A 25,500-nucleotide genomic window follows, 5' to 3' on the forward strand; every position below is an offset into this window, starting at 1 on the left:
GGCAGGCGGGAATCGAACTCATGCGGAAGTGGCTTCAGATTCTCAGTGCTGTGCTTTAACCCGCTGCGCCACCAGGGAGGGCCCCCCCCATTCTTTTTTAATTAACGCTGAATGAACTTGTATGTCCATTATTAGTTTCAGGTGTACAAGGTAATTTGCCATTTGTATAGAATGCAGAATCACTACTGAGTGAAAAACTTGCTCTCAGCAGTTTTTCACACTTGCAGTGTGATTGACAGCCAGCATCTGTATTAGTTTCAGGTGTACAACTCCCAGCTATAAACGCTTGGTCTTAAATGCAACCTAATTTATTCCTTCGTCATCTTTTCTATCCTCTATACAGTTGTTCCACTCTGGAAACCTCATAGTAATTAATAAAACTTACAGTATCATATCACTGTCTCCCAATACACTTAGAGTCTAGCAAAAAGTCCTTTTACTGTCTCTCGGGTTATCATTATAGCCACTCTGTCACAGCCTATACTATCTAAGAGTCTAGCTTGGCTTATTTCCTTCTTCCTCCCACACCTCCTCTTCACCCCCACCCCTTATATTCTCCATGCAGCAGCCAGAATGATTGTTGTTAGAAATATAAGTCAGAGCAGTCAGAGCAAACTTTTAATGACTTTCCGCTGCATTTATGATCAATTTGAACTTGCTACTATAGCCTGTAAGTTCCTGCATGATATAAACTAACCGGCTGTAGCCACTCATTTAGCAGTATACCTCGGCTCACCTTCCTTCCCTCACAGCTGTTTCTTCTGAAGAGCCATTCTCTTCAGTCATTTGGACCTTTGCTCACTCTGTATCCTGTTTGTGTCATTCTCCACCATTCCGTAATTGTTGACTCATCTTTCCTACCTCAGTTTTCTCAGAAGACTTCTGACTTCCATTTACTGGAGACCCCTTGTTCCTCCCATTGACTTTTTCTTTATAACTTTTAATTAATTATAATTACAATTTAGCTGATTTGTCCTCGGGGTGACTCCCTGTTTGCAGAAAAACAGAATAGAGGGCAAGTGGCCTCTTTTAAAATGTGACATAAAAATTGCTAATATTCCTGAAGCCTGCATCTGTTGGCCAAAACTTCCTCATATGGCCTCACATTCCTGGAGGGGAGGCTTACCTGCCTCTCTGTTAGCACTGTACACATAGTGCCTGGTACATAATAGGATTTCATTAAATATTTGATGAATAAATGACTTCTATGCTTTGGCATGTATAGCCATCTCTACTTTCTTCTGGCAACAAATGTATCTATTATCTTTACATTTCATTTTCTGTTTTCTTTGTTTTTCTCTTTTCAGTTGAGCATCATGAAAGATGAGCCTGAAGAAGCTGAGCATATTTTGCATGATGCTCTTCGTCTTGCCTATCAGAGTGATAACAAGAAGGCCATCACTTACACTTATGATTTGGTAACTCTTCTAACCAATCTGAAACACTGATGATGGTGGGTGAATGCAAAAGAAGGGATGTTAGCTTCTCTCATTTATATTCCAAAACTTCAGAAAGTACTAAAGCTCCACTGTTCTGTTTGTTTTTCTAGTTTACTTTTGGTTTCCATCTTTATTCTTGGGAGTCATTTATAAGAAGCCCAATCTTAAACCAAAAAGAAACATATCATTAGTATTTCTTTCTTCAGTAATTAGTGGATCTAGATTTAGTTTGCCATCAGCAAAATAAATGAAAGTATATACTCACACTGTTGCTGTCCTTTGTTTCTAATAGATCAGTTGGTGAGATATTTTAATCTCTGAACTATTTTTTTCTTTATTTGGGGGGTTAGGGAAAGGGACGTTATGGTCTAAAGGTTTTGAAAGTAGAAACACAGTGCCCTAAACTGAAAAACAATTTATATTTGATTTCAGATGGCCAACTTAGCATTTATACGGGGTCAGCTTGAAAATGTAAGTAAATCACTTTATAGTACTAAATTTATAAATAGCTAGCCTCAAGGCCATTGTGTAGTAAAAGTTCTAGACTAAGCTTCTGTAACAAAGAGACCCAGAAATAGTGACTCACCAAGAAGGCAGTGTATTTCTCTTTAATGCATTAGCCCAGAGATAGCTAAACATTTTAGTGGAGAAGAGATACTTTGAAGTGATCTAGAAACCCAGGTTCATTCTAATGGCCTTGTCTGCATACATGAGCTGGCTTATATCCAGCTTAAGGGAAGGAGGAAAGAGGATAGAGGGCAGGCATCTTTCTTATAAATTGTTCTAAAAAATTGTTCACATTCCCTCTGTTTGCAGTCTCTTCACCAGAATTTCATCATGTGACCACATCTAGCTGCAAAGGAGGCTGACCCGTTAAAAACAGAGGAGATTCTGTAACTAAAAAACATGGACAGGAAAGTGACTATTAGGGAACAGTTTGCAGTCTGCCTTAGTGAGTTTGAATTAGGAATTAATTTCTAAAGTGGGTTTCGACTCACACAGAGTGGATTTTTAAGAGGATGTGGTGTTCTGGCGCATTAGTTATTTTCCTGTCATAAAGATCCTTTTACTCTGTGTGTGTGCTATTTTATAAGCAATGATGGATCTGACTAGTACTTAGAATCCAAGATTACAGCCTTTCCTGGTGGCGCAGTGGGTTAAAGTGCAGCACTACAAGGTGGCTGCGGCCATTTTAATGCAAGTTTGATCCCCGGCCCCAGCACGGCAGACCTATTGACCCGCCCGCTGCTCCCCTCAGTAGTGTACTTCGTGGATCTGCCTGTCCTGCTCCCTACTCTGTCTCTGGTGAATCCTCTTACTGACCCTGTACCCCACTTCTGTATGCATAAATAAATACATGTAAAAAATATTCCAAGATTACACATATAGTGGGACCAATGTAAAAGAAAATTTTTTTTTCTTTTAGGCAGAAAAACTTTTTAAAGCAACAATGAGTTACCTTCTTGGCAGTGGTATGCAGCAGGTAAGTGTTTGCCTAGGGTTGGGCCCTAGTTAAAGCAAAGTTTGGAAAAAAGCCTTGCTATTTTGAAGAAACCAATTTGTTGATACCCAACCCACTCCCCAACATATTTGTTGTCCAGAAAAGGCAAAATATGTCCTCCCTACCCCCCCCCCCCCCGCCACATCAGCCTTTTATTCATGCGGAAGCATGGTGGCCAAGAGATTCCACAGTTGCCAGATTCCTCCAGAAGATAAATATTTTGGTGTTTAGGCCAAAGTTTTTCAAAGTTGATTTGAAATATTCCCTGAGGAGATTTTACTTGTCATCAACATCATATTTTCTTTCTTCTAACAGGAGGACAATGCAATAATTGAAATCTCTCTAAAGCTGGCTAGTATCTATGCTGCTCAGAATAGGTAAGTGTAGTTAGAATTTAGGTGTGGCAGTAGTGAGGGATTAGGGATGTAGGAGAAAACTTTGATCCCAAGATGGTAAATAATCTTCTTTGGCAAATTAACCAATTGTCTCTCCAAAGAATTTGGTGTCAGACTCAGAAGTTTTCCTATTCCTCATCTTTGAAATCTTCAGGTTTCTCATGTTTGTCCCAGCTGTTCCCATTAGGAAGGGCACCAAGGTCTCACACCTCTGGCTGCTCAGTGATAAAGCTAATTGAGCTTTCCAAGTCAGTTAGGAAGGGAACTTTTAGTTTGAACTTTAGCTATTCTCTGAGGAGATAATTTTAAAACTGCTGGGGATAATATACTTTGCAGAAACCATTCTGCTGATATCAGCAAAACAGGAAGTGAGATATGAAAACAGTTGCTATAGGAGTGTCTCAGTGACCATTTCTGTGGGGAGTGCTTTTAAAGTATATAGCTAGATTATAGGGTGAGGAAGTATCTAGGAGTAGAAAAGAGGTCTTTGTATAATTAGGAAGGGAAATCATTGTTAACTTAGAAATATCAGATGAGTCTAAAGACCTATAAAGAAGACAGTGCCAACTGCAGGGACACTTTAGAAAATAATTTGCATGTGTATCAAAGGTCAGGAATATTGATGAGTAAGCTTGGTGCCATTCTTTCTGGGTGGAGTTCACAGAAAAAACATGTAAGATGTAAGCAGCTCTAGAAAGTTGTTTTGGGGTGAATTTAAGGAAAATAGCAAAGGCTGCCTTTTCTAAGGATTTCAGTTGTTGCTCAAGTTGGGTGCCAGCAGTTTGGAATGACAACATGCATGCTTGGTGCTGCACGAGGAGTGCCTACAGAGACCGGGGCCTGGCACTGGCCCCTTTGCCCTAGGCAACAGTTCTTTCCTTCTCAGCAGAATTTTTTAGTCTTCTTGCATTTTGATTGGCCACTAGATAGCCTCTGACATGCTTTGAATTAAAGTCTTTTGAGGAGCTTTGAGCTTGGCTTGTGTTGGAGAGCATTTGCAGCTTTGATCAGTCTTCTTGGGAATGGGAACAAAAAGGGCTAGATACTGATAGGATATAAACTCCTAGTGTAAGAGAGCCCCAGAGTTGTTAAATACAAGCAAGTAAGATATTCATTGTCCTGGAGAGATGAAAATTTTTATAGTGATCGCTGATAATCTGCCTGTAAGGTACTCTTTTCTTGCCTCAGGTGTCTTTGGGTTTGTTTTCACTTTGTTTTATAGAGAAGCATAAGACCAGAAATGATATGACTGGATTCTAGGGCTTTGAAAGGCTAATGTGAAGCAGGGGAGTGTATAGGCTTTTTGCTCTCACTGGAGCACTGTATAGGTACTCTTCCCCTAATCCCTGTGCTAGATAGTTGGGTACCTCCTGCCAAGGTCTGGGTCTGAGAATAGAAGGGGTTCTGTTCTTCTAACGACAGTAAAACGTTGGGATCACTTGATCTTCCTTGGCAGAGAACTAGAGGAGCAGAGATGAGCTTTGTAGTGCCCTTCTTTAAAAGGGGGAAAAAAAAGGCACAAAATGGAACTAGAGTTCAAATGGAAGAACAGAATTCAAAACTGAGGAACAGAATTCAAAACTGAGTTTCTGCTTGGAGAAGGAATTTTTCTCATGTTCCTGTGCATCTCTTTATAGAAACCAATGAAAGTCAAAAGTCAGTCTGCCTGCTTGTGTGTCCTTCTTAAGTGACTGAGGGTTGTGGCTATAGAAGAGGGTTAAATGCCTTCCAGTGCTATAGCTAGAAGTTCATTTCTATAAAGAAACACTCATCAAAGAGCTACAGCGTAGAAGAAGTAAGTGAATAAACCTTTCCACACACTTTATGAGGTCGGAGGTGGAATCCTTACTGTAGGGTTTAATAGACCTTTAATCTTCCTTGGTTCATACTGGTAGATTAAATTCATATTGTTACTGGAATGAGATTTTTCATAAATGGAGAAAAAAAGACTTGAAACTATATTAGTGGGGAGATAATGAAAACTAATAGTTATGTCAATCATTAAAACTATAGATTCCTGGCTTTTATGTCTAAAATTACGTTAAATGGATGCTTAAAAATAATTTTTGAGAAATTTTTGAGACAGATTAACATTCCTTAGAGACTAAACAAAAGTCCATCATCCCTTTTTATACTTATTTTTGATAATACTCAAACCGAAGCTAGAAAAATGAGGGTAAAGGAGCAGTTTGTAAGAAAGTAAACGATTGCTCATCTTTTTCTTACAGACAAGAATTTGCTCTTGCTGGCTATGAATTCTGCGTTTCAACTCTTGAGGGAAAAATTGAAAGAGAAAAGGAATTAGCAGAAGACATTTTGTCAGGTAGGGAAACCTGACTCTTCTGGAAATTGAATTTTTGCTGCAAATAACTTCAGTGTTTCACTGTTATTAAGAGAAAGGTATGTAAATTGTGGAAGGGAAAGTTACCCATTTTGGAAGTTAAGTGAATTCCTAAGATCTTGGGGAAAGGATTTGGAAAAGATGTTATGTTGAAACTACCATTTTTTAAAAAAAGCCCTTGATAACATGTTCATAATTTATCTGTTTCTTTTTAATTATTTGTTACCTGAAAAATTGAAGGTCAGAAAAGGAAGGTGTTTCCATTTTTGGTTTGACTACCAATCAAAATTCTAATTTCCAAATATACCAACTTATGAAAGATGAAGAGATGCTCATGTTTTTGTATCCTTATTATGCTGGAAACAGAGTGGGATGGGCAGCAAGCTCTAACTCTTAATATGGTTTAAGGTTTTGGAATTTTTAGATTTGACGTTTATTTAGTAATGCATTTCAAGAGCCAGGAGCTAGAGATGCTTATAATATAGCAGTCATCTCTATTGTCCCTAAAGTAATAAATATGCCTTGAAAGAGTTTTCTGTGTGTTTCCCAATTGCCTATGGACATAATTTTCATATCTCTACACTGAAGACATCAAAATCACCAGTTCTCAGCCTTTGTCTTTCTGGATACACTTTTTAGCACCTTTGCCCCAGGTGCTATTCCCGATTGAGAACACTCACTCACTGGGCCTCCCATAACCTCCCTGCTCAGCCCCTTCACTCACACACTAGGAAGTACCATTTAGTCCCAACCTTTATTTTAGTTATTATTTGTCATTTGCTTATGTGTTTATTTAACTTTGGGATTAATTTTTGCTCCTCCACTGAAGGTCAGAAAAGGAAGGTGTTTCCATTTTTGGTTTGACTTTGCCTTCACCACACCCCCGTGACAATCCCTCTTCCTGATCCCGTGCTTTAACATGCATGTGAACTGCAGTCCACTGAGTAAGGTGTCTCCCCGACATCTTGACCTGAATGTCTAATGGTCATCTTAATGTGTGGAAAATGAACCTCGTGATTTCTGCCTCGCAAATTTGTTTCTCTACTAGTCACGCCCTAGTATTTTCCTCTATATTCTATACTACATTCAGTTGTTTGGGCCTGGAACCCAGGAATCATCCACGATTTCTTCCTCATTCCCTGTATGTGATTTACATGACTCAGCAAGTTATATTGACTTATGGGATATCTTTGCTAGGCCATGTCTTATCCTCCTGCCCTACCACTTTGGTCCAGGCTGTAGTTGCTTCTTACTTGGACACCTGTAACCTTAGATTTTCCTGTTCCCCTTCATCTGCAGCAGCACAGCAAATTTTTAAGAATCCAGTGCTTTTGTATTCCTTTCAGTTAGTACAAAATCCCTGCCCCTTACAAATTTGTTTTTCTACCTACTTGATGATGTGACTTTTACCACATTATCTACATCAGCATGTTGCTCATTCAGCTTTCACTACACGGGTCTTTCTTTTGACAGTATCCTTTTTTTTTAAATTTATAATTTATATATATTTTTTACATCGTTCTTCCTTTTTGATGTGTGATTTCTCCTTTCAGGTGTAGTCCTTGCAAAATTCCTACCCATGCACCATTACCATAGTCTCTTGTGTAAGAATACATACTATCCCCTGTTTTGATCCCTCTCTCTCCCTTGCAGAGTATCTCTGATTAATAGATGCCTATTAATTTGTTTTTTAGTTGCTTATAATTATTTTTTTCCTGGTCCTTTACTTGGTTCCCCTACATTCCTCCTATATAAGTGAAGCCATCTGATTTTTTTCCTTCTGGCTGAAGCTTCATCCACCTTGCTGCGTATGGCATGGGTTTATCTTTTATGATCACTTAATAGTATTCCATTGTGTATATACCACATCTTCATCCAGTCATCTATTTTTGGACATTTGGGCTGTTTCCATATCTTCCCTGCTGTAAATAGGGCTGCAATAAACATAGGGTGCAGGTGTCCTTTTAAATTAATCTTTTTGTGTCCTTTGGGTAGATTCCTAGGGGTGGAATTGTTGGATCATATGGAAGCACCATTTTTAGTAGTTTGGGAAATCTCCACACAGCTTTCCTTAGTGGTTGGACCACTCCTACTGGAGTGTAGGAGAGTTTCTTTTTCTCTACATTATTGCCAACATTTGTTTTTTCCTGTATGTGTCATTTTCACTGGATTACACTGGTCTTTTTCTCACTGTTCTTGTACATTTCGAGCTCATTGACCTCTCTAGACCTTTTTACTTGATTTTTTTTTTTACTTCTATTTTTTTTTCTTTTTATGTTCTATGTAGACTTGTCCTATGCCTTTCAGTGGCTATTCCCTTCACGCAGTACTCTGCTAAAGTATCACTTTAGGAAGAAGACCTCTCCTGACTAAAGCCATCATCTGTTTCCATCATAGTATCTCTCTAGTACTTTATCCTTCTTTTTGTTCATTATACTTGAAAGTAGGGGTGGGTGTATGTATTGTGTGCTTCTATTTATTTTCCCACTAAAAGTATTTTTGCTCAAGAATATGTCTTTTCAGTTAAAGCGGGTTAGAGACTTCATTTGTTTTGTCCACTACTACTAAATATTTGGTACATAGAGCAGCAGTGTCTGGGACATAAAAGAGGCTCAGTAGGGCCCTCCCTGGTGGCGCAGCGGATTAAAGCACAGCACTAAGAAGCTAGTGCCACTTCCACATGAGTTTGATTCCCGCCTGCCCCGGAGGTGACCACATGGCGCAGCAGACCTCTCCTGACCCTCCCACTGCTCCCCTCAGCAATGTACTTCATGGATCTGCCTGTTCTGCTCCCCGCTCTGTCTCTGGTGAATCCTCTCACCCTCCGCATCTCTGGCCTGTACCCCAATTCTGTTTGAATAAATAAATCTTTAAAAAAAAAAACAAAACAGTAATTTTACAACAGAAGATCCGGTAAAGTCCAACAAGTTCATAAAGTTCAGTGCAGTGTGCAGTGCAGTGTGGAAGTGCTTTGAGAAAATAGACAAGAGATGTAAAAACAAGGTTAGCTGTCAAGTAAATCACTCTTGAACTCTTCACACCCTTGCTGTCTTTCATTTATAAGCATTGAGGATAGTTTCTTAAAAGTGTAAATCTTGTCTGACTCCAAAAATAACCTATGTATTAAAAAAATTAGAAAATATTAAAAAATAAAAATATATTCATAGCACTGAGAAAGAGCTGTTTTTTTTTTTCCCTTTTTGGTGTATGTCTTCTCAGGCTGTTTTTCCCCTACACAGTTAAATTTTGAAAAACATTAGCAGTCATACAACTCATAACCTGTTTTGTTTTTTTCCAATATATGTCAAGATGACATCTCCCACAATCAAATTCTTGTTGGAGAAAGAAAACTAATTTGTATTATAAACAACTAGTGCAATAAAGAAAATGCTACATTAATCTTACTTTTTTCCAGAGGAGAAATATTTTTCCCCTTAGTTTTGAATGAAGCAAAGCCATTATTCTAATTCCTTTTATCAATATGACTAAATCTGTCCAAGGTACTACTTCAGATTACATAAAAACTTGGTCTAGGGTACTCATTTCGTTCTTCATATTATAGATATATATGTAGTTACTGAAGAAGTTCCCTTAAGAAGTTAAGTGAAAATATGAGTATTGCTAGGAAGATCCAAATTTTTTAAAGTATATAGACAAAAATATAGATATAATTCAAGGGTTGAATGACAGATAACCAAAATATATAAGGATTATCTAGTTTGGTAGGTTTATAGGGAATTTTGTTTTACTTGTTTTTCTGAATATAAATTTAAAGTTTTTCTTTTTAGAATTCTAACGGGGATTGCAACTGAGGAAAAAAAATTATTTACATTATTTACATAGTACAAAATGTCAAAGATACAAAAATTTAAGAACAGCATTTCCTTGTTTCACTTCTTAGAGTTTAGGCATTTTTGATTTATATCTTTTGTCTTCTGTACTTCTAAAATTACTGATTTATTTTCAGAATATGCTGACTTACAGAACAGTGAAGAGGTAGTGCAATTTTGGCTATGTATCTTGATTGCATAATTACATTTTCTTTTGCATAGATTTTTTTCTTTTGCATATAGCTTTTGTTTCTGCAAGAGTTTAGAATTTGGTTGTTTTTAATGTATATGACAAATTCTTGTATTCATTTTCTTCAATTCCTATGCTTTTGTGAGGTCCTAGTGAACAATTGATCTGTTTCTCACGGGCAAGCATGTCATTTGTAGGCATTCTCTCATGTCAGATGCTTAGTCACCACTTTTTCCTTTGCTTTTTATCTCTGTCATCTTTCTTGATCCTTCTACTTCTATTTCTGACTTTGTCTTTTTATCCTTAAATTTTGACTTTAGTGATATTTGGGTCGGTAAAGGAGATAATGCAAGTGTTTAGACCAGAACTGTAAATCTGCATAGTAATTCAGTGTTCTGTCACTGGACTGAAGGTGGTAGTATCCAGATGTTTCTTTAGTGTAGATTCTGCCACTGAGGTCAAAGTAACATATTTTCAAGTGGTTGAATATTGTGAAATTGAGCTTGAAAACAACCCAAACCAGTTGTATTGATTTATACTTTCTGGTTGTGCTAATAGATTTGCTTTGTGAGTTTGGTCAGATTATTTAATCCCTACATGATTTTTGAAAAACAAATTTATTCATCCAAGAGTTAGTGTGTAAGCTAGAGGTGTGAGGGTTGGGGGGGTAGTAAGAGGATTCACCAGAGACAGAGTGGGGCACAGAACAGGAAGATCTGCTGTGGAGGGGAGCAGTGGGCAAGGCAGGAGAGGTCTGCTGCCTGCTGAGCCAATGTGGGCCTGCTCCCCAGCCAGAGATCAACTTCTGTTACAGTGGCTGTGGATAGCTTCATAGTGCTGAAACTTAACCCCTTGCACCACCAGGGAGGCGCTTACTTGTTTTTATTATTGTGAGAGAGCAGTATGTGTAGTTCTGACCCCAATTTCAATATAAGTGTATAGAGGTCTCTCTTCATACTAAGAATTGTCATGTACTTAACAGGGTATATGAGAATTCAGTTCTGACACTACCAGAGATTAACAGCAGATTTCACAGGTAAAACCACTCTCTACTTCAGACATGAGCTACAAAACCTCAAACTTAAGGTGCCAGTCGCTAGCCTGGATTATTACTTGTACTTTTGACCTACTAACTAGAGATCAGAGGTTTCCAGGATACTCTCCTGTTAATTGCTAGAGGGGCGCACAGAACTCAGAAAAGCTGTTTATTTCCTGGATCATCAATTTATTACAAAATATGTAAAAACAGCTGGTTAGAAGAGATGCATAGAACAAGGTATGGGGAAAGGACTCTCACCAGGCATGCCATCTTCCCCAAATCTCCGTTTTCACCAACGTGGACCTCTCTGCATCCCTCTTCTCTTGGGTTTTAATGGAGGATTTATTACATAGGCATGATTGATTAACTCATTGGCTTTTGGTGATTAATTCAACTTCCAGCCCTCCCCACCCCTCAACCCCCTAGAGGTCAGAGGTTGGGATTAAGGTTCCAAACTTCTATTCATTAATTTGTTTCCCTGGAGTCTTCTAGAGCAATCCTAAAGGCACCTTCATTAACATAACAAGAGGCACTTTTAATATTCTACACATTTAGGAAATTGCAAGGTTTTTGTGAGCTGTGAGCCAGAAAAAAGTTGAAAATCAAATATATAAATTCGAATTATTATTTCTTATAAGTCACCATTGCAGGCAGTGTGCCCCTTCTCATAAAAACTCATTTTTTGTGACCTTTTGTCAGACTGATGACATGACTTTGATGAATCAACTAGCATTTCTTTCATAAGCAGTGGGATTAATTTATCAGTACTTTTTTACCCCTTCTTTATCTGGGGTCCACCCCAGCCCCCACATTGTGTTTACTGTTCAGAGTTGTTGGGTTTTTTTTTATTATTATTAAAAAAGTATAAAACTAGCATTTGTATAAAGAATAATGAAAACAGGCCATGATCTAACATTAACAGTGCCACTGAAGAGTACCCATCACATCCCCTTCCTGTTCCAGAAATGCTCTCCAGAATCTATCACTCTGCAGCCAGTGCGCGCTGTACCATGATTACAGCTGCTGTTGCTGTTGTACCTTCAGCCATCATGAGTCCTTGTTCCACAAAGCCATAAAAAGGAACTCATAGACAAATCCTCAGGTAAATAAGTGGAGAGGAGCAAATCTTTATTCAGAAAATAAAAATTCAGAGGAGAAAGAACAAAAGCAAAGATTCCAAGGCAGCTTTGCCGAGGAAGGGCAAAAGATGCCATATGTGCTTGTATCTAGGGGATGTTTAAACCTTTTCCCCCCTCTGTTCTAAAATGTCATTATCCTACTTTGTGATTGGCTCTTTGTCATAGTGGCTACACTTTTCTGGGCAGGTGTACCCATTTTCCCAGCTCTTAGAGTTTACCTCCCCATCCAAGATCTCCCAAAATTTACTGTCCACCTGAGCCTTAAATTTTAGCCTTAAAATTTACTGCTTCCAGGGCCCTCCCTGGTGGCACAGCAGGTTAAAGCACAGCACTAAGCTAAAACCACTTCAGCATGAGTTTGATCCCCTCCCGCCCTGGAGGTGACCCAAATGGTGTGGCAGACCTCTCCTGACTCACCCGTTGCTCCCCTCAGCAGTGTACTTAGCCTGTTCTGCTCCCTGCTCTGTCTCTGGTGAATCAGTCCCTCACCACCCCGTACCTCTGGCCTGTACCCCTGTTCTGTGTGCATAAATAAATCTTTAAAAAATAAATTCACTGTTCCCATTAACCCCCCTGGATTTCTGACCCCATCTCTGGAGTATGTTTTGATTAGCACCTTGTGTGTATTCAGAAGCCACTTTAACTCTCCCAAAGTCATGACCTATACTGTCCCTAAAGCTGCTAAATTAACCCTATCTTGCCCTGGGACTCAATTTATTTGCTTTTCTTTGGTTTTCCTTTCTTTATACCATGTGAAGATACTGTTTAGGCTTTACATATTTTTAAAAATCATATGAATTCAGTGCAATTTACAAGAATCTTTAATCTTTTTTAATTAGATCTAAATTCATCTGTTTTCTTTGTTTTTTAAAAAGTTTTAGTAAATAGTGAATATACTATAACAGGTGTTATTTAAGGATCTGAGTAGAGGTAAGTGAAGCAGAAGTCCCTTATCTCTTCTAGAGTTTAATGCTTAATTAGGAAATTATTTTTCATCTTTGAAATCAAATGTTTGTCTTTCCTTCAAATTAACCTTTTATTTCTGAAACTGTTTTAGTATTTTAATTTTTTTTTTACATATATGCAATTTATTTTTCTGGGCATTAGTAATTATTGAGTTCTGTGTTAACACGGATCACAGATAAACTTCTTTTGAAAAAATTTCTTTCCAGTGTTTTCACTCACCTACCGTAAGAGTTAAGTCTTTTTGTCTAGTCCCTAAGTGCTGTGAAGACTGAAATTTAAGATATGCATTATATTTACAAGTTAGTTTGGGGAGACTGTCATCTGAATAAATTAGCATTTGATCCAAATTGCAGGAAATTTCAACTAAAATGAGATTAAGTGCTAAGGGCAATTATTATCTCATGTAACTGGCTATTCAGGAAAAGGAAACACGTTGTTGCATTAGTTAAATTGCTCCTTGAAATCCTGAATAAGATTCTTTTCATCCCTCCTCAGTGTCATTATCACAGTGTTTCTCTTCCTGCTACCATTGTAGCAAAATAGTTGATACTGGTTCCCAGATATCTCATTAAGAAAAGGCATTGTCCAGAGCAAAAGGAGAGGATGTTTCTCTTAGAATCAAGGTAATCTTTCCTAGAAGCCAAGTAGATTTATCCTCATTTTAATTGATAGGAATTACATTACATGCCATTTCTAACCCAGACCTTAAAAAAGAAATGGGATCACAGGGCCTCCCTGGTGGCCTAGAGGTTAACCCTCAGCGCTATCACCGCTATGGCCTGAGTTCGATCCCAGCTTACCTGTGGCACGCAGCAGATCTCTCCAGTCTCACCCTCTGTTCCTGTTAGCAGTATGTATCAGTAAATCCACCTGCTCACCACTCTATCTCTGGTAAATCCTTTCTATACCTCTGGCCCATACCCCAGTTGTTCAATGCAAAAATAATTTTAAAAAATGAAATGAATCATGATTCACTAAAACTCACCAGGATTCACTCAGAGGATAAATCCCCTTTGAGTCCCTTTGCTTTGAGACGAGTAGAGATACTGAAACAAACAGCAGATCTGCTAGGAAAAGAAGTTACTCACTAGTAACTTAAAAGCAAAGTACTTTGCAGTATTAAATCTCCCCTTTGAAGAAAATGGTATGGCTCTTAACAGACCTTTGCTTATAGATTTTTTTCACATGGGTGTGGCAACTATTCTGTTGTTTATACTGCTGCACAGTATTTAATGCTGATGCTTTATTTAGAACTTTGGTTTTATTTTATATGAGGTTCATAGTTTATTGCCTGTGCTGGTCATAGCAAGATTGTATTATGTGAGAAATTGGATGTGTTCTGTATTTTCTGTTCTGGCTTAGGTATGGGTTATTACATTGACCTATTCTTGAAAGTTGTAGAATCTCTGAAACCATGTGGGCTATATCTAGATCACCTTGAGAGTTGATTCTCTAGCAGCCTTGCCTTTTCTTTCTTAATCATTTAACTTTGATCCAATTTACTAAGTTAATTTCAGCACCTAGGACAGTGCCAGATACACCACATCAATAAATATTTGTTGAGTAAGAGAATGTACATAGGTCAGAGAATTTTGGAGATCTTTATTTTCCTAGAAGAAACTTTCTTAGGGAAGTCTACTTTGCAGCATAACAGATAGTACTCTCTTACTGATCTAAAATCAACAGGTTCCTTTTCACTTTTTAATTTTATAGATTTCTTATCTTTAAACAATTTTGAGTCTTTTCATCCTACTTTCCTTGAGCTGTAAGTTTTGTTAATTTTTACTTTTAAAAAATCAAATTTTTTTTGCAAAGTTGAAGTATTTTTTGGTAACATTTGATTTCATGAGTGCACTAAGGGTAGCACGTAAGTTCACATGTGGTTGTAGACAAGTTGCTTAACTTCTCAGTTCCCTCACCAGCAAATTAACAGCTGAACCCATCTTCTAGAGCTGTGGAATTAAATTGCCTAGGACCATGCTAGTGCTCATTAAGCGTTTTGTAAATAGTTTGCTAGAATGTGATATAGGTATTAAACTAATTCACTAAGTGGTTTTAGCTGCTCCCTATTAAGTTTGCCATTTAGTTTATGAAGGCCTTTCCTAACTACTATATTCAGTTGTGCCTTGATTTGCCAATTTCGTTGATTTTTTTTTTTTGAAGATTTATTCATGCAGAACTGGGGTACATGCCAGAAATGCGGAGGGTGAGAGGATTCACCAGAGACAGAGTGGGGTGCAGAACAGGAAGATCGACTGCTGAGGGGAGCAGCGGGCGGGTCAGGAGAGGTCTGCCGCGCCATGTGGTCACCTCCAGAGCAGGCAGGGATCGAACTCAGGCGGAAGTGGTTTAAGCTTCTTAGTGCTGTGCTTTAACCGGCTGTGCCACCAGGGAGGACCCATCGTTGATATTTTAAAAGAGCTAACTTTGGCTTTCATTTATATTTTTGTATGTTCTACTTCATTGATTTCTAGTCTGATCTTCATTATATTTCCTGATTGTTTCAGGTTTTAGTTTGTGTTCTTTCCTAGTTTAAGTGGAAGATTAGGTTATTGATGTAAGATCTTTCTTTTTTAAATAGGCATTTACAACTGTATTTTCTCTATAGCTCTATTCCATATTTTTTGACTCATGTTCTTTCATTCATCTCAAAAAATTTTAAAAAAGATTTATTTATGCAGAACTGGGATGCAGGCCAGGTGCAGGGGTAGTGAGAGGCTTCACCAGAGACAGAGTGGGGAGCAGAACAGGTCAGCTGACAAAGTACACTGCTGAGGGGAGTAAAGCAGGTCAGGAGAGGTCTGCTGCACCATGTGGGTCACCTCTGGGGTGGGGATCAAACTCATGCTGAAGTGCCTTTAGTTTCTTAGTATTGTGCTTTAACCCGCTGCGCCACCAGGGAGGGCCAGTACTTGGGAGTTTTTTCCTCATTAATCACCTTATATTTTGGAAAGAAGATATACATATGGCTTTCTTAATTTTGTTAGGGATAACTTAAACATTTCTTCAAAACATATTTGGAAAAAAGCATTTCGATTTTCAGTTTATTTAAGATAAGATGCATACAGTTTAGCATCTTCTACCTTCCCCAGTTTTTCCTCCCTGATCTGGAATTTCAGATCTCATAATTTATTACACAAGATACTAAAGCAAACTTATTTGCCGCCTTTTATAGATAGGCTATCTTCTCTTGTCTGATTGCTTTGTAGGAATCAAGTTTTATCAGTTAGGGATTAGGCTCTGTGAATTTTGCCTGATCTGTGATAAACTTCCTTAAGAGCCACTTCTCCTGAGCTTCTATAGTGTATCTTTTATTTCTGTTTGTCCTGCTGTGGCCTTTTATTCAACTACAACATTTACCTGCGTGTTAGCCCTTTTCATCTCTATTTTTTATATTTATCACTCCTTCCTCAGTTATTTGGGGAGTTTTCCCCAGTATAATGTTCATTATTAAGAAGTCAGTACTGTGCTTTTTTCTTCTGAGCTTTTTTTTTTTCTTTCCTTTAATTTCAAGCAAAAAAATAGCATGGAGACTAACAAATGCCTGAATATCTTCCCTTTCACTTGGTCAAATTATTTTACCGTATGTGCTTCAAAATTGGTTTTGTAAATTCAAAAATTGTGTACCCCTGCTGTGCAATTATCCTGAATTTGGGTTTGATTTCTATTATTCATATGTCTATTTATTACAGTATAAACAAATAATATGGATTTAAAAAATTTTTAGGTGAATGATATTACACAGTTGTTTCTGTAATTTTTTTCTCATGTTGAGATTTATTCGCTTTTCCTAACACAAAGGCTCTGTTTGCTTGTCAAACCACATGTGTCTGCTGGGGTGCATCTGTTTAGAAGGGGTGACTTCCTCTCAGTAACCCACAGGGGTGAGATGTGGAGATGTGAAGTCTGTTTTCCACCCTTACAAGGAATGAAAACAGACTGTAAGTGGCCTTGTTTGTCAGTCCAAGTACTCTGTACCTGTTCAGGTAGTCCACATTCTGGCCTCTTTCAATCTCATTGGAATCCCTCATAGTGTTAATATACCCCAGAGAGCCTGAGGTTCTGATTGTTGGAACTTGGGAGTTATTTGCTATTACATTGTGTAATGATAACATAGTTCCCCTGTTGGTGAAGAGGAAAATTGTATTCCTGTGGAAAAAATTATTCACTGAATATTCTTGGGTCTGTGTCTCTTGTATACACATACATAATTTATTTCCTTGGGTAGTACCTAAGAGTGAAAATTTGGGTGCATCATACAATAGATGTGACCAAATTGCTTATCCAGCATGGTTTTAACAGTTTACATTTTCCCTAGCAATATTATTAGTGTTCCTGTTGCTCTGTATCTTTGCTTGTGTTAGATTTAAACTTGATGTTCTAGTGGGTTTGAAGTGGGAGTTTCATATTTTTCTCTGATTGCTAGAGAAGTTGAACATCTTTTCATGAATTTATTGCCCACATTTCCTGCTTTGAAATTTGTCTGTATACTTATATTTTTGAAGGATTTTCTTAAGATTTGCAAGAGTCCTTTATGAACTTGAATATCTTAAATTCTGTAAGTTACATCTTTTTGTGGCCTTGTCTTCTCATTTTAGAATATTTGACAGGTTAAAACATAAGAGAATCTTGATATATTCTGTTATAGTTTGTGCTTTATTTAGTAACATTCTTTATTCAAAGGACAGAAGAATACTCATAGATTGTTGGCTTTGTTTTTACATTTAGTCTTCATTTCACTGGCATTTGTTTTTAATGTGGTATGAGTAATCAATTTCAATGTCTCTCGTGGACAGCCAGTTGCTCAGAACTTGTTTCACTGATCTATCCTTTAAGCACTAATTTGTAATATCACTGTTAAGTTCTCATAGATATATGACGTGCTGCTGCTGTTTAATTCTGTAACAGAAATTTTTAATTCATTATATCTTTACCATAGTTTGATACTTGCATGTTTTTAATTAATCATTTAGCTGTTCTGTAAAGAAATACTGAATGCCTGTTGTATGCCAGACATAGTACTAGAAACTAAGATGAGAGCTATAAATAGTTGCTGCCTCATGAAGCTAAATTTCTAGTGGAGGAAAAAACATACGATACTGTCCAGTAAATTGTTGTGTCCAGAAAAGATTAAATGTGATGTATTTGAGGGAATACTTTGGAGCAGTATGCTATATTATAGAGGGTTTAGGGAAGGCCTAATTGATAGGAAACCCATAGAGTGGGAGTTAATAAGCCAAGTGACAATGTCTGAGAATAGGAAATTATAAAGATGGACATGAGACAGCAAGGCTCTGATGTGGAGAATACTGCACATACTGGGCTGAAAAGTCATGATGTATTTTTTCTGGTTTTCAAGCAAAAATGCATGATGACTTTTCTGACAACTCAATACATATAGGTACTTCAAAGCTACATAGTGTGTAACCTGGGGTTTTTCAGTTAGCTAAGATTCTTGAAGACAAGGCCTCCTCTTTTAATTGTCTCCTGACTCTCATTTATGATAAATTTTCCTATTTACTTTTCAGCAGGGTTTATGTAAGATGAGATTCCAGAATGGTTTTTCTTTCTTCCAGGTACTCAGGCCTAAATAAATGGTATGAAATTAGCATAGCGTGTAGCACTGCACAAATTTCCTTGGTAGTCATTTTTCCCATCTAGATGCCAGACTTGGCTACTTATAATTTCTTGGGGTTTTGGGGGGTGGGAGGTGAAGTTGGAAAGAGCAGGGTAAAGGGCAAGTGGAGACATGGCATAAATATTCTAATTCATTCTTTTCTTGAGGTTGTACCCTATAACCAGGACAAGCATCCTTTTAAGTTTCGGATCTAGTTCATTGTTTCTGTACAAATTGAAGGCCTCAATTCTGGATTAGAGAGACTATCCCACAAAATCTACAGATGCTGGACTTTTGCTATGTTAACTCACATACTTTTTTACATTGGGTTTTAGCTTACCCCTAATTTATGACCTGTAGCTCAGCTGTGCATGTAAAAGGATCTTTGTTACAAGGCTTGAAGCAGAAGGTTTTCAGATTATCAACCACATTACTGGAACCAGAAGCCTTAGTTCAGATTTTGCTTTACTCCTTTGCTCAGAAAGTGCTCCTGGGATTAATGCCTAGCTAGTGAGAAATAAAGCTTAGCAGAAGTTGTAGGACATTTCTGGAACTTAGCTTGTACATATTTTTAGTCTGAAAAGACCCTTGTAGACTTTCCTAGGTTATTTGGTGGTAAGGGTGTGTAGGAAGTTCATGGGGTTGATAGATTCCTGTACTCAAACTTCCCTGAATTAGATGCTGTTTCTTATACATGGAATGTCCCTTTTTGAAAGTTTTTAAAATATGTAAAATTGCTCCAGTGCTTTTATCAGTTTGCTTTTTAGTCTATCTTTATGCAAGCTTAATTTGACATGCTGAGCTACTATCATATTTCTGGATTAAATGCCATGTGGTGGTGATACCCTTGGTGCATTTGAAAATTCTGCTTGTTAGTATTTGGAATAAAAATTTCTGTAATCTTGTTTGCTGCATGGACTGATTTTAGATAGCTCATCTTTTTTCTCAGATTAGAAGTATTTGGGGACAATTTTTAATTAAAATTTGGAGATAAATATGCCCTTTCAGCCTCAATCCTAAAGGTATAAATAAGCTTTGTATAAACATGACTCATTTTTTTCATCTTTTATTAGGCTAATTTCTAGAAATTTTTGTAATTATATTTCAGAACTTTTCAAAATGTTATCACTTGGAAAAGGGACTGGTTCTTTTTTTTTTTTTAAGATTTATTTATTTGTACATACAGAACTGGGGTACAGGCCAGAGGCTCAGGGGCGGCGAGAGGCTTCACCAGAGACAGAGTGGGGAGCAGCAGGCAGGTCAGGAGAGGTCTACCGCGCCATGTGGTCACCTCCAGGGCAGGCGGAAATTGAACTCATGCAGAAGTGGCTTTAGCTTCTTAGTGCTTTGCTTTAACCCGCTGCGCCACCAGGGAGGGCCAGGACTGTTTGGTTCTTTATTAATACTATGAAATTTTCTCTTGGCTGTACCTGAAGGTTTTAAGATAGAATCTTTTTCTCCCATAATGCTATTTTTAGAGAAGTATATTTAAAAAAAAAAAAAACTTTGATGGTCAAATGAATTTAAACTATATTTTAAAATACTTAGTGAAAAAACAGCTAAAATTTTTACCTCTATTATTCTTTCTAAAAGATTTACTGTCTTCCGTTCTAATTAATGTCCATTACTGAGATCAATAATTTTTTACTAGGATTACCAGCACCTTATTCTTGTGTTTTTGAGTTACAGGTAATGAATGTGTTTTCCAATTATAAAATGTAAAAGAGTTGTCTTAAGATCTAGAAATATTTACAGTAACACAAATCTCCAAAAATACATTTTGGCATTTTTAGAGCATACCTTCCTGAATTGGAATAATTACACATCATGTTCTGTGACATTTTTGGTTTATGGTAAACATTCATTTTTAAATACTCTCAAATGAATTTTAGTATTTGTACAGTATTTTGTTGTAAATTATTCTCCTGCTGGACTTCTGTTTGAACTGATTTATCATCTTCATTTTTTAGCTGTGCCTTTTATTAAATTTTGTGGGGGAAAATTCCAAGATTCTAGAAAGTTTGGGTATGTCTTTTAATTGGAAAATTGTCACCTTTATGTAACCGAGGTTAGCGGTATCTTTTACATGACACATTCAGTGGGTTTTATACTGTTCAAATATTTGATGGTCTTTGTAGTAAAAAATGACTCGGGCCTCATTTATTGTACTTGTTATATCCTAGCACTGCTTTTATTTTCTTCATAGTGGATGAGAAAGCCAATACCCACCTCCTCCTTGGCATGTGCTTAGATGCCTATGCTCGCTACCTTCTGTTTTCCAAGCAGCCATCACAGGCACAGAGGATGTACGAAAAAGCTTTACAAATTTCTGAAGAAATACTAGGAGAAAGACACCCACAGGTAAGGGAAGAAGACATTAAGGAGGATTATAAAATAAAGGTTTAAAAAATTTACGGGTGAGAAATGCCACATTCAATAGAAAATAATTAGCAGATAGTCCTAAATGTGTTCTTATCTTGTGCTCACCTAGTCCACTTATATTCCTACCACTTCTCTTGTAACCTCTAATTGACTTCTTGCTTTACAAAGGATTGAGACTGATCAATTTGCAAAAGCCATGACTTAAACATTAGAATAGCCTTTCTAAAAGGCAGGTCTATTGAGGCACCTGCTTTGGAAGACTTTATAGATTTGGTATTTTGGAATATTGAATTGCCTTGCTCACCCCACAGGTAAGATGCCAACTGGGTGGAGGAAGAGGCAGGAAGGGGGGACTGCATTTAAAAAAAAAAATTAAAACCACTGACAGAACTTAAGCATATCATGCAAAGTTTTCTATGAGTCCATTCATTAAACATTGAGTTAATTTCATTTCTTTGTATTTCATATTCTGTCAGAGGTAAGAAATGGATTGTTTTGTGTATGAATGCTTGGTACCTCCAAACTAGGACACAGAATCTTAATTGGACTAAACAGGACTTGGGTAGATGACAAGTTCATAAGTAAGAAAAAGCACTTTGGACAATTAATTATTTTCAAGTAAAGGATTTTGTGCCCCTTTACTGAAAAATAGTAAGATAACAAATGGAATTTTTATCACCAAATGTGTATTGGGGGTTCATGTGGGGAAGATGGTATGGAAACCTTCCCCTTTTAGTACCAGGATTTTAAAAATTTGTAATGGGACTCTGACATTATAGTTCAATAAGGCCTCAGGAGCTGGCTTTCCAAGATTGCTGAACTTTAAGCAACAGAGCCATTGTGTCGTTTTGCTTTTATATTTCCCTTGGTTCTTGCAATTTCATAATTGAGTTAACAGGTAATATCCTGTTCCCCGGTTTCTAGATCTGTGTCACTCTATAGTCAAGTGAATGTACATTCAACAATGTGAATGATAAATTCACATCATTTGTTAAAGGCTGGGGAGTAAGATGGAATCATAGGACAATATTGAGTTTGTCCAACCTCAAAATAATAGTAAATCTCTATAGGTGTGTTTAAGAAAAGGTCTCTTGTTTTTTTCTTATGTGTATAGACCATTGTGCTGATGAGTGATCTGGCCACTACCTTGGATGCACAGGGCCGCTTTGATGAGGCCTGTGTTTATGTGCAGAAAGCATCTGACCTGGCAAGACAGATAGAACATCCCGAACTACACATGCTGCTCAGTAACCTAGCTGCAATTCTGATGCACAGAGGTAGGAAATAACGGAAACTTTATTGACTTGCTTTAGGGCAAGGGGCAATGAGGGTAGAAAAAGGATGTGTGTTTGGGTTAAGTACCAATGTCCTAAAAACTGACTTAAATAATCCTGCACTAGCCTGCAGAACCACAAGCTAGAGAAAACTTAGTGATAATACCTTTTTCTTGTGCTGGAGATTTCAAAATGTTTACACATGTACAGTTTAACTTGTGCCTCACAGTGTAATGGCTTATCAGTTTTACAGATTTATTTGGTTAATGGAATGGGGCCCTGGGGTCTATCAGAAAAGTTAAGAATGCCATGGTACCCCCTGGGTTGGAGCTCTGTGCTTAGGCAGACCTGTCACATGGGGATGAAATAAGGTAGCATCAGCTGTACTGTCACTAGCACTTTCTCTTCTTATTTAAAGATTTATTTGTGCATATAGAACTGGGGTACAGGTCAGAGACTCAGGGGTGGTGAAAGACTTCACCAGCGATAGAGTGGGGAGCAGAACAGGCAGATCGACGAAGTACACTGCTGAGGGGAGCAGCGGGCAGGTCAGGAGAGGTCTGCCACGCCATGTGGTCACCTCCGGGGCAGGCGGGAATCGAACTCATGCATGTGGAAGCGGCTTTAGATTCTCAGTGCTGTGCTTTAACCCGCTGTGCCACCAAGGAGGGCCGCTTTCTCTTATTTTTAAGATTTATTTATGCATTCATTAACTGAGGTCTGAGACAAGAAGAGGGCTGCTGCACCATCTGGGTCAGCTCCTAGGCTAGTGATGGCTTGGCAGTACTGAGACTTTAACCCCTGCCCCACTAATGCTTTCTCTTTTGAGCTACCTTGACAACCTTCATTTACTACTTTTTCTTTTGGGTTATTTTAGAACGATATGCACAAGCAAAGGAGATCTACCAGGAAGCACTGAAGCAAGCAGAGCTGAAGAGAGATGAGGTTTCTATACAGCACATCAGGGAAGAGTTGGCTGAGTTATCAAGAAAAAGTACTTTAACTTAATTATGTCAAACTGTAAACCCCTTTTTTGTTGAAAGGCATTTCTAGTAATAGCTATTCTAGTGTCAGTAGCCCTCAAATCAGTGACTTAAATCCTTTTGTCTTTAATGTTCAAGTTTCTTCACCTTAGACTGCCACTTTTAAAGGAAAAACAACTTTCACTCCCAGCTTATTTTGCCTTCTAAGGACAAATTTGTCAAGTGACGCTTTTCATTTGTGATGTACGTTCTGTGCTGGTCTAGATATATAGGTCTATAAGTATATAGATTAAGAAGGGGCCAGTTTTCCCTTGGAGTGGGTGTATGGTAATTCAGCCAGGAGTCTCTACCATGAGATTTTGGTCCACTGATTTGCTACCTTCTTTTTTCTTATTTTTTCAATATCTGGAAGACCAGAGCTACCTGTCTCATGACAAAGGGGGATTATGGTGAGTTACTTTTCTTATAATTATTTAATGAAACCCACTATGATATTAATGCATAAAAGAAGAACAGTAATATCTTACTTTGCCTGCTGCATAAAATTTTAAGTGAAAATTACTCACTTGAAAGGGGAGTACTCATTTAAAAGTCACTTGTACATATATGGTTATGTACAACTATGTCGTCAATTCTGTCTGAGCACTCAACTTCCTTTGCAACCTAGGGAGAGTAAGTCATGTGAGGAGCTCTTTATAGATACATATACCCAGATTCTACTTCAAATCTTTTGACTTATGGATAGTAGGGCCCTACAAATATATTTAATGCTTCTCTATTAAGTCTGTTAGGTACTGTTGATTCAGAAGAGTTAATGACCTGGATCCTAGTTCTTGTTTTTTGAGTTTGGGTCTCATTATCCTCATCTATAAAATTAAGGAACAAATGGGAAAAGTTACTTGGTCAGATGACTAAGTGAATACACTGCCTCAAAGAATATAAATATAAGGTACATAGGTGGATGTTCTTACCTCAGCCGTCTTGCAACTTTTCAGATACTGTGAAGGAACATTGTTATGGTTGATATGCCTTTGGGGGCTTTAAGTGGGACTGACAGTTCTGGCTCCTGTGTACATATTGGAAGAATCCTTTCATAATAAACTAGAGACTATAACAACATTGAATGTATTCCATAATCTTTTGAGTTTCTCATAAAAAGAAACTTTACTAAAGAGTTAATGTAAATAAGCCTGAAGATCCAGAAGCTCAGGGATTAGAATAAAACTGTAATTTTATATTTTGCAGATTACTTTGTCTAATCATTGAAACTATAAATCAAATTTAGTGCAACCAAGTCATAATGTACTTTTTTTATCCATTACTCACCTTTTACAATGAGAATGTTTTTACCTTTTCACAATTGCAGGAACTACTGAAAGACTTTTCACTCCAGGCTTAAGAATTTTTGATCCTTTAAAATGATTCAGTTCATGGCCCCAGTGCTGGAAAAATTAGTTTTCAGAAAGAATCTTTCTTCATGTGGGTGCATAGTAGCAAAGCAGGACTGACACCCTTTATATGTCTGAATTCAAACTGAACTGTTAAAAAGTAAATTTATGAATGCTATCACTAGAGTTTTAAGTGTATATTTTTAAAAATACTGATAGAAACTAGGCATACTCAAAGCATCATAAAACTTGCTGTCATAAGTATTTGACTGTCAGTATTTCTGTGAATAGTTAGGAAGACCTTAATTTAGATCTTCGTGCTAAAAACATCATGCATAAGGATATACCATCGGAACACTGCAGTCTCAGCCTGCAAAGAGGATTGTGCCTTGATTTACAGCCAACCTCAAGTCATCACCGGCAGTGCTGTTTGCCATTTCAGTCTTGCAAACGTGGACCCCACCAGATGGTTTTCCTCTGTAGGTAAGCCATGTGAGAATTCTCTTTCACTCTTCTAAACTAGGAGATATCGTGGATTTCATCTCTATTCTGAAACCTCTTCTCTGGGTTACAGTAGAAAAAGACACACATACATTGTGATGAGTGAATGATTTACAGCCATTCACCTTGGGATCCTCACATGAGAATGCAAAACCAACAGGTTAGGCTCTCATCTCACTCACACTGTCTCAAAAACTATTATGACTTGAAGTAGCTTTTAAGACAGACCCTCTGAGTTACAGATAGTACCATTGTCTGGGTCATTATCAACAAACTATCACCCATATCTGAAGAAAAAAAAAATTTCAGCAAAAGCTCAAGTAGAACATTTAGTTTATACAATTTCCAAGTAGGAGGACTCCTAAAGCTCATCTAAGGTTTACTTCTAGAGGACCCTAAGTGTAGACGAGTGGAACAGTAACAGAAGTAAAGACTTTAAATTCACACAGTAAGGTGACAGTTCATAGATAAATGAGAAAGGTGAAGTATTGAGCCTGTGTCCTTCTCTTTAAAAA

At 37.6% G+C, this 25,500-nt stretch overlaps 1 protein-coding gene across 3 annotated transcripts in view; it reads left to right on the top strand.

The window, feature by feature from the left end:
• The window catches only part of TTC19 (tetratricopeptide repeat domain 19), a 26,065-nt gene extending 1,199 nt beyond the window's left edge, over positions 1-24,866 (top strand). Inside the window, exons 3-11 of one of the 3 annotated variants that reach the window (XM_012726160.1) lie at positions 1,308-1,418; positions 1,872-1,910; positions 2,866-2,922; positions 3,256-3,317; positions 5,564-5,658; positions 20,664-20,818; positions 21,954-22,116; positions 22,991-23,545; positions 24,776-24,866. In XM_012726160.1, the coding sequence (XP_012581614.1) occupies positions 1,308-1,418; positions 1,872-1,910; positions 2,866-2,922; positions 3,256-3,317; positions 5,564-5,658; positions 20,664-20,818; positions 21,954-22,116; positions 22,991-23,121 (813 nt within the window). In that variant the 3' untranslated portion in view covers positions 23,122-23,545; positions 24,776-24,866. Of the gene's footprint in view, positions 1-1,307; positions 1,419-1,871; positions 1,911-2,865; positions 2,923-3,255; positions 3,318-5,563; positions 5,659-20,663; positions 20,819-21,953; positions 22,117-22,990; positions 24,216-24,462; positions 24,728-24,775 lie in introns of those variants that run through there. The other 2 variants (XM_012726159.1, XM_004685065.2) reach the window with 2 other exon arrangements.
• Positions 24,867-25,500: the final 634 nt, after the last annotated feature.

This window comes from Condylura cristata, unplaced genomic scaffold (assembly GCF_000260355.1).
Source record: "Condylura cristata isolate star-nosed mole 26May11 unplaced genomic scaffold, ConCri1.0 scaffold00017, whole genome shotgun sequence".
Lineage (NCBI taxonomy): Eukaryota > Metazoa > Chordata > Mammalia > Eulipotyphla > Talpidae > Condylura > Condylura cristata.